The sequence below is a fragment of the Anastrepha ludens genome, chromosome 4 (assembly GCF_028408465.1).
Source record: "Anastrepha ludens isolate Willacy chromosome 4, idAnaLude1.1, whole genome shotgun sequence".
Classification (NCBI taxonomy): domain Eukaryota; kingdom Metazoa; phylum Arthropoda; class Insecta; order Diptera; family Tephritidae; genus Anastrepha; species Anastrepha ludens.
In genome coordinates this window covers 127,277,880-127,290,462 of record NC_071500.1, presented here as the reverse complement: position 1 = coordinate 127,290,462, position 12,583 = coordinate 127,277,880, and the positions used below count along the sequence as shown (strand labels likewise).

At 37.0% G+C, this 12,583-nt stretch overlaps 3 protein-coding genes across 3 annotated transcripts in view; 2 read left to right on the top strand and 1 right to left on the bottom strand.

The window, feature by feature from the left end:
• Positions 1-30: 30 nt before the first annotated feature.
• Positions 31-10,408, top strand: LOC128861115 (uncharacterized). The gene is made up of 8 exons (XM_054099026.1): positions 31-119; positions 5,388-5,660; positions 5,719-5,892; positions 5,980-6,538; positions 6,601-6,845; positions 7,148-7,325; positions 7,383-7,789; positions 9,525-10,408. The coding sequence occupies exons 2-8, from the start codon at positions 5,595-5,597 to the stop codon at positions 9,636-9,638; spliced, it is 1,743 nt and encodes a 580-aa protein (XP_053955001.1). The 5' UTR covers positions 31-119; positions 5,388-5,594; the 3' UTR covers positions 9,639-10,408.
• A 302-nt stretch (positions 10,409-10,710) lies between these two features.
• LOC128861112 (phosducin-like protein) lies at positions 10,711-11,861 on the top strand. The gene is made up of 2 exons (XM_054099018.1): positions 10,711-11,709; positions 11,772-11,861. The coding sequence occupies exon 1, from the start codon at positions 10,815-10,817 to the stop codon at positions 11,652-11,654; it is 840 nt and encodes a 279-aa protein (XP_053954993.1). The 5' UTR covers positions 10,711-10,814; the 3' UTR covers positions 11,655-11,709; positions 11,772-11,861.
• A 399-nt stretch (positions 11,862-12,260) lies between these two features.
• LOC128861111 (T-cell activation Rho GTPase-activating protein) overlaps positions 12,261-12,583 on the bottom strand; it is an 80,725-nt gene continuing 80,402 nt past the window's right edge. The window contains exon 5 of the mRNA XM_054099017.1: positions 12,261-12,351. Within this exon, the coding sequence (XP_053954992.1) occupies positions 12,290-12,351 (62 nt within the window). The 3' untranslated portion in view covers positions 12,261-12,289. The remainder of the gene's footprint in view (positions 12,352-12,583) is intronic.

Below are 12,583 nucleotides of genomic sequence, written 5' to 3'. Positions count from 1 at the left end.
ATGCAAACCGCGGCTGGCAGACCTAACGCATTAGGTACCCTCACATCTAATTTAAATCTCAGCAAATTTCTTGTACTATTGTTAGTACATGCAATCCATTTTAGAGAACAACAAATGCAGTGAGTATTCCGTTTAGCTATCCGTTGTTGCTGCTGTTAAATGGTTTTTTTTTTTGTGTCTTTCGTTGTTGCCAGTACCTACTCGCATTGACGATTTTCTTTGCAAATTTTGTTACTTATGTACGAGCATACATATATTTCAGAATGGGATCTTTTTTTTTGAGCACAATGATTTTTTTGTTTTTTTTTTTGCTTTTTGTATCCATTAAGGAGATTTCAAACGTTAGAACAGTATATGAACTAAATGTACATACCTACATACATACACTCCTATTTTGAAAAGCACTTCATTATTTATTAAAATATCTAGCTAATTTTTGTTCAAAAATATATTATATGATTGATTTTTAGAAACTTGCCAAAAATAACTCCGGCACCTTTAGTACAATACCGGAGGAACACGCGGAAATTCAATTTTTTGAAAGGGCAGATCGTTTTTCTGAATCTCCTCACACTCCAAGTACAATCTGTGTCAGAAAAAAGTAACAGCGATTATTCATGAAGTATAAAAGATATATATTTAAAATTTTTTTTACATGAAAATTTGTACAAAACTACCCGTCGCAAATACTCAATAGGCCGTGTAGTCTTCATCGTTGTTCAGTATAGCCTGGCATCTTCTTCATGCTTTGAACTAGCTTTTCTGCGTAGCTCGCCGACAAGCAGGACTAGATTTTGTGAACTTGACGCACGAGTCAAGGCAAGATGCGTTTTCTTAGTTCCTCACACATTTTCAATTGGGTTGGCGTCTGGGGACTGTGAAGGTCAGTCCAATATTGTGACGCCAATTACTTGTTTTGTTGTTTCTCAATGTGTTTTTCTGAGAGCAGTGGTTTTGATGATGTGGGTCGGTAGGATATGTTCGCCTCCTTCAGTCGGCTACGTAGTCACAAAGGAGGGTCCCGTTTAAAAGTTGGACGATCACTTTATCCTGCTTTTTTGTCGTCACTCGCTTCAAGTCGCGCTCGGAAAAGTCATCAACATTTTTGTACATTTTATACCGCTGATTCCACATCACAACAAACTTTTTTGAGTTTTTAATTACTTTTGCAGGGCATAAAAATACCGCCTCAAAACGCTTCGCGTACCCCTCACTCATTTTTGTTCGGTTGCATTTACGGGGAAAGTTTCGAACGACACTAACCTGAGTTACCACTGGCGTCGTAGCCCTTGAGTGGGACTTAAACACAGCAAAAAGCAGAACGAAATATATCTTGAAGTTACAAGAAAAAAACCGGTTATTTTCTTCTGATACTGACTGTATATTCATTTTGATGCCTTCAAAGCTCAATTAAGTTGACACAAGGAAAAAACGTACTTAACGATAGCTTGGTGATATCATTGAATCAAGTTCGGTGTGCTGCTGTTGAAAAATTAAATAATTTAACTCATAGAAAATAAAGCTGAATAACAAATGAAAAAAATAGCATATTTAAAAAAAAATAAAAAAATAATTCACGCGTACACTTCTGTTTTCTGTGTTTGGCCGAGCTTCCCCCCTATTTGTGGCGTGCGTCTTGATGTTGTTAAACAAATGGAGGGACCTACAGTTATAAGCCAACTTTGAACTCGAATGGTTTTTTATGAGGAACTTTTTCATGGCACACTCGGAGGTTTGCCATTGCCTGCCGAGGGGCGACCACTATTTGAAAAAACTTTTTCTATAATTTTGTTGTTTCATGCACGGAAATTCTAACCTACATGCTCCCTTCTAACCTAAATTACAGTCAGTGGAGTGGTTTGAAACGAAAAAGTTCCTTTTGCCCCACAGTGCGCCACAGTCATGTGAGTGATCCACAAAAAACATGCGACTTGATGTAATTGGAGCTCCTTTGAGTTTTTTGAGAAGAAAGTTATATGCATATGTACATACTATGTATATGTCAACAACCCAAGAACAATTGCCAAACTGAAATGCGAGATTCTTACGCGCGTCTAAAATTATATTCCAAAATTTTGCTAGCGTATGCCGGCACTGTGCCAAAATGCCATCAAAAATTGCGTCAAAAAAACCAACGTCATTTGGCGGCAGATATTACGTTGTGTACATAACGTCAGAATTTATTATTATTATTATTATTATTATTAAATTTGTATAATAACAAGTTATACAAATATAAGAAGGCAGCAGCACTAGCAGCATGGGCCATCGGCTACGTCAGAATTTTTTAAATAAGCGTTGAGTGTTTTTTACAAATTTCCAATGAAGCGTTTTTATGGGATACGCTATTTTGTCTATTGACTCAGAAGTTAAGAACTTTGGCGAGAATATTTATTTATATATTTATGTATTTAAATCTGTGAATTTCAGTCCTTGCAGACTGTGATACAAAAGTAACTTAGATTAAATTATTGATATATTGCATATATTTAAAACACTATAATATACTAGGTTGTTCAATATGCTTTGCGGTTCGATAAAAAAAAAACACAATTTTATGTTTTGAAATACACTTTATTATTCAGTATAGTCTCACTGAACATCAATACACTTGTTCCAATGAGATTCCAATTTATGAATTCCATCCCTGAGGTGAGAATCTGGTAAGGCGGCAAATACGCTTTCACAGCTACTATGACTTCATCAACGCAACTCCATGAATTTTTTTAGGTCTGGAATCTGATGGAAATCGCTAGGGTCCAAATCTGGAGAATACGGTGGGAGCTCCAACAATTTGAACTTTAATTCACGGATTTCAGTCATTGTCAAAATGCCCTTGTGACACTGTGCATTGTCCTGGTTATTTTTAAATTCTTTTCTTTTGCAAGCTGGGCCTTTCTTCACGATTTTTTTTCTTCAGCTGATCGTGAGGGTTACAATAATATTCAGAATTTATTGCAAGCATTATTAGCAAGTAATCCATAAACAAAATTCCTTTCGTAACTGGTGCCAACACCTTCTTAGCCGATTTCTGGACACGAACTCGTTTTGGAACTGAAAAACCAGGTTCACACCACTCTTTGCCCTCTTGTTTTGATTTAAGATCATGGTGATAGACCCAAGTCTCATCCATAGTGATGAATCGACGCATAAAATCCACCTTATCCCTTCGAAAATGTACTAATTGTTGCAGAGAAAGTCGCATTCGAATGTGTTTTTGAGAACAAGGATCAAAGAACTTAGTGGCATTCCGTCTGGCGAAGCCCAATATGGAGAAGGATTTTGAACTAATATAATTTATATGGTTATTAAAAGAAAATGCGTATGAAAAACAACGCCAAGGCTCTCAATCTCACTAACATACTGAAATACACAAGTCGAGATACTGTACTTGGTACGCACAATGCGAGATAATTACGAGTAAGACATTTGAAAGCACTTGGACAAGTTCAGCGAAGCATGTGATTTCTGGCACCACAAGTAAAGCCTATTAATATCGGATTCAAGATTAACGGCATCCTCTTGAGTCTTGATCAACGAGAAGATCTTTGAGTCATAAGCATAAAGCAGAAATTTAGTAATGAGAGAAAGGTTTTAATATCATTAATAAATAGCACAAATAAGAGCGGTCACTCGCTCGCTTCCTTGCGGAACACCAGACGTGGTACCAAAGGTCGTAGATAAAATATCATCAATTATTACAACACAACGTCTATTAAATAAGAGTTTATCCATTACAGAAAGGCAGAATGAAACCCAAAACAAGCTAATTTTTTAATTAAGACACTATGCGAGACTTTGTCGACGGCTTTCGACTTACTTTTCTTAGAAATCCCGTAAGCTCAATAATTTATAGCACTTGGAAGAAGATAGGTTAGGTTAGATTACTTCAATAAGGCAAGACACTCGATAGCCTTAAGGCCCATTGTGATACCTGCAATTGATTTCCATCACCTAACTAAGTTGCTTAAATCTTTTTAGGAAGGTAACTAACCCCTAGAGTGAGACATTTTGCAAATTTCCTAGGTCTTCAAAGAAATAATCGCCAAGATATTTGGCACGGCTTCTTTGAGGCGCAGGACATTCACAGAGGAGTTGTTATACCGACTGAATTTCTTCTTCATCTCCACAACTCCTGTACAACTCATAGTGGCTAGGGTGCCAATAACGCAGTGAACCGTTATAACACCTGTGAGGACTTTGGTAGTAGATCTGTTGTATCAAAGCAAACATTTTGTCCTTTTAAGATTCATAGAGAGAGCCAGAGGGCTTTGGAGATTCTGTAGTTAGTAGTCGGAGGCCACCTTCTATTGGTTTCCACGATTGCGCTCAAGTTAATCGCAGTGTACAGCTCATTTAAAGGAATGCAAAAGTCCTCTACCTCTCGCTGAAGATCAAGCTCAGAGTCTTTCCTTGCACACTCATCCGCTCTTTTATTTCCCTCCACTCCATAGTGGCCGGGTGGTTTGGGTTTTTAGATAAGAGAGAGCGACCTCCTGCATTCTTTAACACATCTTGAATTGATGTGCGCTGAAACCAATGCCTGGATCGCTGCTTGACTATCAACAAAAATGGTAAGGTTTGCCGGAGGCAAGTCCATTAGTTTTATCGATTTTGCCGTTTTGTCTATAGCGTAAATCTCAGCATGGAAGACGATACACCGGTCTGAGAGTCTAAGGGAACAACTGAAGGATAATTGTTCCGAGTACATTCCCGATCCAGTGCATTATCCATAATTGAGCCGACAGTACAAATATGATGACCCTTACAATCTAATATGACTCTGGTCTGGTTCTGTAGGGTATTCTTATTTTATAGTCTGATAGTAGAACTGTTGCATGGCCGTGCGTGCTTTCTTTTAGCATTCCTGCTGCTCTGATCCTGGAAGCAAATTTGGGCGCTATCCCTTTAACATATAAATCAATGGGTAGAATATATTGGATCACTTCCAGCGTCACCTGAGGCGTCGATCGGAGCGCAATTCCTACACAAGCTAATCGTTGGACTTTTATGAGATTCTTTAGGTAGGATTGTGTCTGCACCGCCTCCCATCACACGAAAGCTCCATAAATCGTCCAGTGGTTTACATCCGGTTTTAGACACCAAATGTACGCTTTTTTGACAAATGTCCTCTCACGGATAAAGTGAGCATTAAAAGTTTTCGTCATCCTTTCCTCCGTGTTTCTTTTCCAAGAAAGTTTTGAGTCCATTATTATTATTTTTAAATTTTTATAATAACAAGTTATACAAATATAAGGAGGCAGCAACACTAGCAGCATGGGCCATCGGCTAGCTTTGAGTCCAGATTTATGCCAAGATACTTGGCTTCGTTCGATGGCGTGAAGAAAATAGCAGCAAAATATATATTTTTTTTTTACTTAAAATAGGTAAATTCTATTGCTAGGAAATGTATTAGTATGGGAACGGGTACGTCTGCACTAAATACTAGTAAACAGGAGTACTACCACTTACTGATTTCATGTACTCGTACATACGAGTATGTAGATTTTCCTAGCAACGAATAAAATTAGTAAATAAACAGCGTCAATTATTAAAGCTGGCACAAACAATTTAGTTTTTCGCTCTGCTCAACAATGAATGCAACTAGCAGAACTGGCTTAATACCAGCTAAGAGAAGAAATTTCTTAATAAAAGAAAAGGTAATATTTTTTAAAACTTTGCAGTCACTTTTTGAAATATAAATATAAACACTTGTAGCCAAAGAAATTCACTGAGGATTTACCACTGAAATTTGAAGCTATGCCAATGGCTCTATCGTTACGACCATTTGGTGGCCTATATAACCCCTTTGCTAAGGGCTGTTCGGTACTATGCAACCATCCAGCGCCGTCAGACTTAAAAGATATTATAAGCCAAATGAAAACTTCGCTGGTAAGTGGGTACCTAAACCCTGTATACATACATCCATGTACATATACCGTAAATTTATGCTCATATCCCAATAAATAAATATTTCAGACAGTGGATGGAAAAAGTGTGCACTTCCCAAAAGATAAAAACGTTGGCACACCCATCAATGAGCATGATAATATACCCGAAGACCTTGTCCGACGTTACACTGGCACCGACTCACGTCCCCTTACACCAACTCCAACCGTAACCAGTGCGCATACACGGAATAGCACAAGTTCCTTTTTGAACAATCGACGCTGCATAACACCTGAGTTGGGTAAAAATGAAATCATCAAACGGAAAAAAATTATTTTGGATTTACGACGCACACACTCTCAAGAGACACTATACTGGAAGCCATCGTCGGATATGTCACAAAGTATTACGGATACGGGTGGCGTCAAACCTAAAAGTGCTGGCGCCAATGAGGAGAGAAAAAATAAGCACCAACGTTCCGAAGATCAGCGGCCTAATACTTCATTAGGCAATGCACCAATTAGCGATGATACTAAAGAATTGATAGGGGTGGAAATAAAGAAAGTACAAACTTGTATTAATGAGCAGCATATCGACGACGGGGATATACGACGGGGCAAGAAACGAAAAAAGATAAGACCGGCAACTAGTAAGTAGCCATCATTAAATATATTACCACAAATAAGCATTTAAATAAGTATTCTTGTTTAGCTACAACAACTACATTCCATCTGAGCGAAGATCCAGAAACACAAGTAGCTGCACTTGGCCCGGACTCCCTTAATCCAAGTACACGTCCTAGTCTTATACCGAATTCAGCTAGTTTGCTACCAGGCAAAGAAAAACGAGACAGCGAACAAATACTATTGAAAGGCAGCTTCCTCACAGATGAGGCATTTCAAGCATTGAAAACTGAGCTGGATATTGATGTAATTGAAAACACCTTTGATAAATACGTAAGTAATATTTCATATTTCATATCAAGGCTAATCTATTACAGGTGGTATCGGTAAATCAGCTGATATGTTTTTTTTTTCTTTCGCCGTGTCCATATGGCTGTCAGGCCAGAATGAAACAAGGCGAATTCGTTCTTTGTTTTCTACTTTGCCAACACTTCGCCATGACAATCAAATGTACAAAACATTGTTGTTGGTCTAGTGCCACCACCTTTAATGAATGTGCCTTGTTTTATTTATATTCATTGTATTTGAAGCTTATACTTATATTACTTTGTATAAAAACTCCTTTTCCAACTCAGTTGAATAGAGCTTTGCGCGAAGCAATTAAGTATCTGCCTGAAAAGAAGCCAAAGCCGATCAAGAAAGTTTTAGAAGAAAATGAAAATCCTTCATTCGTATCTCAGTCAAAAATGCCACGTAAATTGTCAAAGTCTGCAGCAAGATTTGATGTTCCATTAGATCCCAAATTACTAGAAGGTTATGTAATGCCACACAGCTATAAAAATTATATTATAATCATGAGTTTATCTTTAGATATGACTGTGTTAGAATACCTTAGCCAATATGTGTGGGTCTCCAGTCAACGAAAGCAGCTGTTTAAGCGCGTTTTTCTTCAATATTTGACGACTGAATTAATTGAAACCGAAGAGGCCGCAGATGTAAATCTATTAAAAAGCAATGGAAATGTCGATGAAGACTCCTTACCTGTACTGAATGAGTATGTGGAACGTAAAATTCCCATGAACTGTATAGCCAAAGCACTTGAGGATGTTTTGGAATTTTATGGTACTGAGAAAAATATATCGGAAATGTTACGCTTATTAGACTATGAGAAGGAGACGTCGTCGAAAGAAATCAATTTTCGTACTTGGTGTGGTATTGTATCATTTGCTGAACGATTGGCGCTGGAGAACCCGAGTGGTTCGGATTCATGTGATGAGGTGAATATTATGCATATTTTTTTATTTATTATCAGTAAAAAAAATATTAGTAAAATTGTTACTCTACTTAAAAAGCTATATTCCGCGAAGGCTTTCAACTGTTAAATATTTACTTTTCTATTAAATGTCGAGTCGTAATGGTAATGGTTGTACAGGTTAGGCTTAGCCTTTATGCACTGTAACCAGATGGATCTATTGTGCGCCCCTAATTACTTAGTTATAATTATTTAGTATACCGAGGAATCGAACCAGCTTCTTAGGAGGGAGCAATTGTAGGTCTTCCTCCTCTAGTACGAGCCCAGGATTCTGCGTCTCCTGTGGCCTAATGCCTCTTAGTTGGTAATTAAGTGTTCCATAGACTCCTCTTCATCACAGCAAAACCTGCATGATCTTGTACTGGGTTATCTAGTAAAAGTGTTAAAGTGTTTATTACAGGCAAAGTGACCTGTAAGTGCTCCACAGAGTAATCTGAGGCCCTTTTTATCTAGGGTTAGAGCAGGTTTTGCTGTGTTGACATTGAATTTCAAAAACTTTTTGGAGTTATTAAGGCCGTTGTACCGTTCCAGTGTTCCCTGATTTTAGTTTGGATCCCTTTTTTGGTTTCCTGTTTTATATTATTTTTATTAAAACCGAAAAATAGGGTTGGTGCAATAAATAGCCCTTCTGCCATTTTTTTGGCATAAAAGTCTGCCTTCTCGTTTCCTTCGTGTCCCTCATGTCCTCGGTACTCAAATCAGTGAGACCTGATTATGAGTGGCCAGTTTGTTGAGTGCATTTTTACACTCTATTAGGACTTTTGACTTGAATGTGTCTCTATTCAAGGCTTTGAGGACCGATTGGATGTCCGGAAGTATTTTAATTTTTACTTTCTCGAACCCCATTTTATTTATAATTTCCACTGTTTCCATTATAGCGAAGAGCTCCGCAGGGAAAATTGTGGTATCTGTACTTAGTGTTAGGGATTTGTGTGCTCTAGGCCCCACTATTCCTGCTAATACTCCATTTTTGTGAGTCCTTATTTAGCCATGTTGGATTAGTGTTCCACTCTTCCCTAGACGGGAAGATAACCTTGTATCTCTTTATAAAATTGCGTACGGGTTCCATGTGATCATTCGCCTGGGTTATGCATACTGCATGTTGAACCCTGTTCAAAATATTGAGATGTCCAGTAAGATCTCCTGGTTTAAGTTTTTCTTTCATATAAAAAAGGAATCAGAAGAAGAAGAAAAGAGAAGCTTGCATGGTGGCTTCCTCTTGTATTGATAATGTAGCGGTGGTAAATTTAATAGCGCTTCCATGCCAGCAGTTGTGGTAGTTCTCATTGCCCCTGTTATGCTTAGGCACGCTAGCCTTTGTCGTTTACACAGTTTTGATATGGCAGTAGTTTGATTTGTTTTAACCACCAGCACCAAAGCCCCATATAGTACAATAGGTCTTACCATTTGAGTGTAGATTCAGAAGGTAATTTTAGGGCTCAGACCCCAGGATATACCCAAGAGTTGCTTTGTTGTCGAAAGGGTTTTCGTTGCCTTTTTTATTACTAAGTTGAGGTGGACCTCCCAAGTGAGTTTTTGATCCAAGATAACTCCTAGATATTTAACCTCTTACTTTAGAGATACCTTATTTAAGGCATTCTGCATTAAGTCCTTTATGGTCCTTTGGTCGATTATGATGGAATATAACATTAAATTTATCTGAGCTAAACCATTAAATGTATGCAACTTATATCTTTCAGTTGGAAAAAGTGGACTTTGGTAGCCTAGAAGAGAGATTGGAAAATTTCGATATACAAGAAAATTTATTGGAAGTTTTCAGAATAATTCGTTCAACACATAACGTAAAAAATTGAAGCTCCGAAACAACTGAAGTATTAAAAACAATTAAAGACATCGAAAGTGTATATGATGCGTATCAAGGTGCATTCATTAAAGCTGGTGACACTAGACCAACAACAATGTTATGTACGTTTGATTGTCAAAGCAAAGTATGGAGAAACTGGAAAACAAATGATGAATTCGCCTTGTTTCATTCTGAGCTGACAGCCACATGGACACGGCGAAAGAAAGAAAACAGCTTAGCTGATTTACCGATACCACCTCTAATAGATTCGCCTTGATGCGTATAATGCGATGATGACAATTCAGAATTTGAAAATTCAGATTAGATGTGCATATGGCGTATCATAAGCCATTTAATAAATAATACTTTCTTCTAGAACAAAAAATTAATTATTTCATATTAAAAACGATTATTTAAAAGTAACGTCAGTAGTGAATAATGCTCAAACTGTACCTTGATTTTATGTCGTCTTTGACATTTGTCAAGTAAACGATGTGAAAGTTTACACGATAGAACAACGCGTTAAAATTATTGAAACTTTTTAGTAAAATGGTCAATCTTTAAGAACATATCGCAAAACTCGTGATTTTTTAGGTGAAAATAATTGTCCGAATGAGTCGACAATTCAAAGGATAGTGAACAAATTTCAAGAAACTGGTTCTATGGAGGATAAAAAAGCAACTGGCATACCAAAAAGTCGAGGTTGTGTTGAGAGTATTGCTGCTGTAGCGCAGTGTAGCTGAACAACCTTCAACAACGATGGTTTTCAACAATTAGACATTGATGAATTGAGTGTTTGGTGAATTTTACTTGTACGTATAGACGTGCTATTGATGAATATTTAAATGATGTAATTTTTCATATATACATATCGTTAAGAATAAATTTATATATTTATAATACAGGAATTAAGCGATAAATCGCCTAACTACAACATAGGAGCTCGAGTAAATAAGACCTTCGGCTTAAGAATAAATGAAACTAGTGAAATCGGAAAGAATCTAAGCATTTTAAACATAGCGTAAGGTTACCCTGTGCGTGCAAATTGTAAACATGTGGACTGGGCTTAACGATCAGCTGATTTACTAAACGTCAATTTATATTGCATTAAAACGATATATACACAGTAATTAAATTTAGGGAAATCGAATTATAAGCAGAATCAAATTATATTAACAAATTAAAAATGGCAACTTTAGAAGACAAGTTAATGGGTGAAAAATTAGAGTATTATTGCAGCAGTAGTGAAGGTGAGGACAATGATGGTGATGATGCTGGCAGCAATAAAAGGGGCACAGGCGGAAGTAAACAAGGGGCTGCTGGTTACACCGACCCCAACGTATGTCCTCCAGCACCGGGAGAAGGATACCGTTCTCAGGTTTCTACTAACACTGGACCTAAGGGTGTTGTACAGGATTGGCAACGTTTTAAGCAACTTCAAGCAGAGAAGCGCGGAGAATCTGAACGCCAGCGTATAGAATTGGCCAAAAAGCTGACCATGACGACTGCAACTGCCATGGAAGATGAAGAGCGAAAACGGCAAGAGGAAATCGATGCTGAATTAGATGAACTCATGAGCGAAGAATTCTTACAACAATATCAAAAACAGCGTATGGCTGAAATGTTGCAACAATGTGGTCATGTAAAGCAATTTGGAAAAGTTGCTAATTTAACAACTCACGATGAATTTTTAAACTTTGTTGAAAAAGAGAACAAACACACCACCGTCATAATACATATTTACGATAAGAACTTAAGCGCTTGCTCGACTCTGAATCGTTGCCTTGATACGCTAGCGACTGAATATCCGGCCATAAAATTTGGCAAAATATGTAGTTCTATTGCTGGAATGAGTCGCGATTTCCGCTCTAAGGGACTGCCTGCTTTGCTAGTGTACAAAGCACAGGCACTAATTGGAAATTTTGTTCGAGTCACTGACGATTTATCAGATGATTTCTTCCCATCGGATGTGGAAAGCTTTCTGATCGAAAATGGCATATTAGTCGACAAAACACTGTATAATTAAGAAAAAAATAAATGATGTAACTAGAAAAAAAAGCATATACAATTTGAATAGAATGGTGAGTGAAATAATAGTATTTCCAATATATGACTATTTAAAAATATAAAAATTTCGTTACAGATAATTAAAGTAGTATATATTTTGCGATGTGCGATAAATCAGAATAAAGTTCGTGCTATGTGTAACGTCGCAATCATCGGCAGAGAAAAAAATTAGAGCTGTCGGTTTTGAGATATTTTATGTAGCTTTGTGAAGTGTCACAAAGTTCCTAAAAGGCAAGGAGACTTAATATACACTCGCGTTGATGTGTAATTTTACGGCGCACGTAAGATTTCATAACTTTTATTGTCACATATTGTAATGCTGCGTGTAACTGGAGGTCTGTCGCTGTGCCGTTTATTATAAAGGTTTTCAAAAAATGACAACTACAGCAAATTTCTTTATATATACAAAGTAAAAATGATCACAAAAATTAGTTAATTAGGTATACACTTTAAAAGATAATGGACCACGACCAATTTTATTGTTCTACCCAAAATTAATTTGTTATCCACTGTAATGCTTTACATGACTTCCTCCCCAACACTCTTCTATCTTGCTTTTTCTGTTTGCGGAGTTTGCTTCAAAGCAATGTAAGGCTAAGGCGAGCGCCATTGTTGTCCAAGACGAAAAACGTTCATTTTGTTAAACATCCGATAATCTGAAATATTTTAATTATATACCATATGTACTATATATGTGTTATTTATTATTATTTATGTGTTAATTATATATTATACCTTGTTATATTGTTTTAAGCATAACACACTAACTAAAAAATTCACGATGGCAAAACATTACTGCACACATTAAATTTTATTATATGGTACACTCACATTCATATTTCTCTTTACTAGTTCACACTGGAACCTCCACCCTTCGTATGCGGTCCA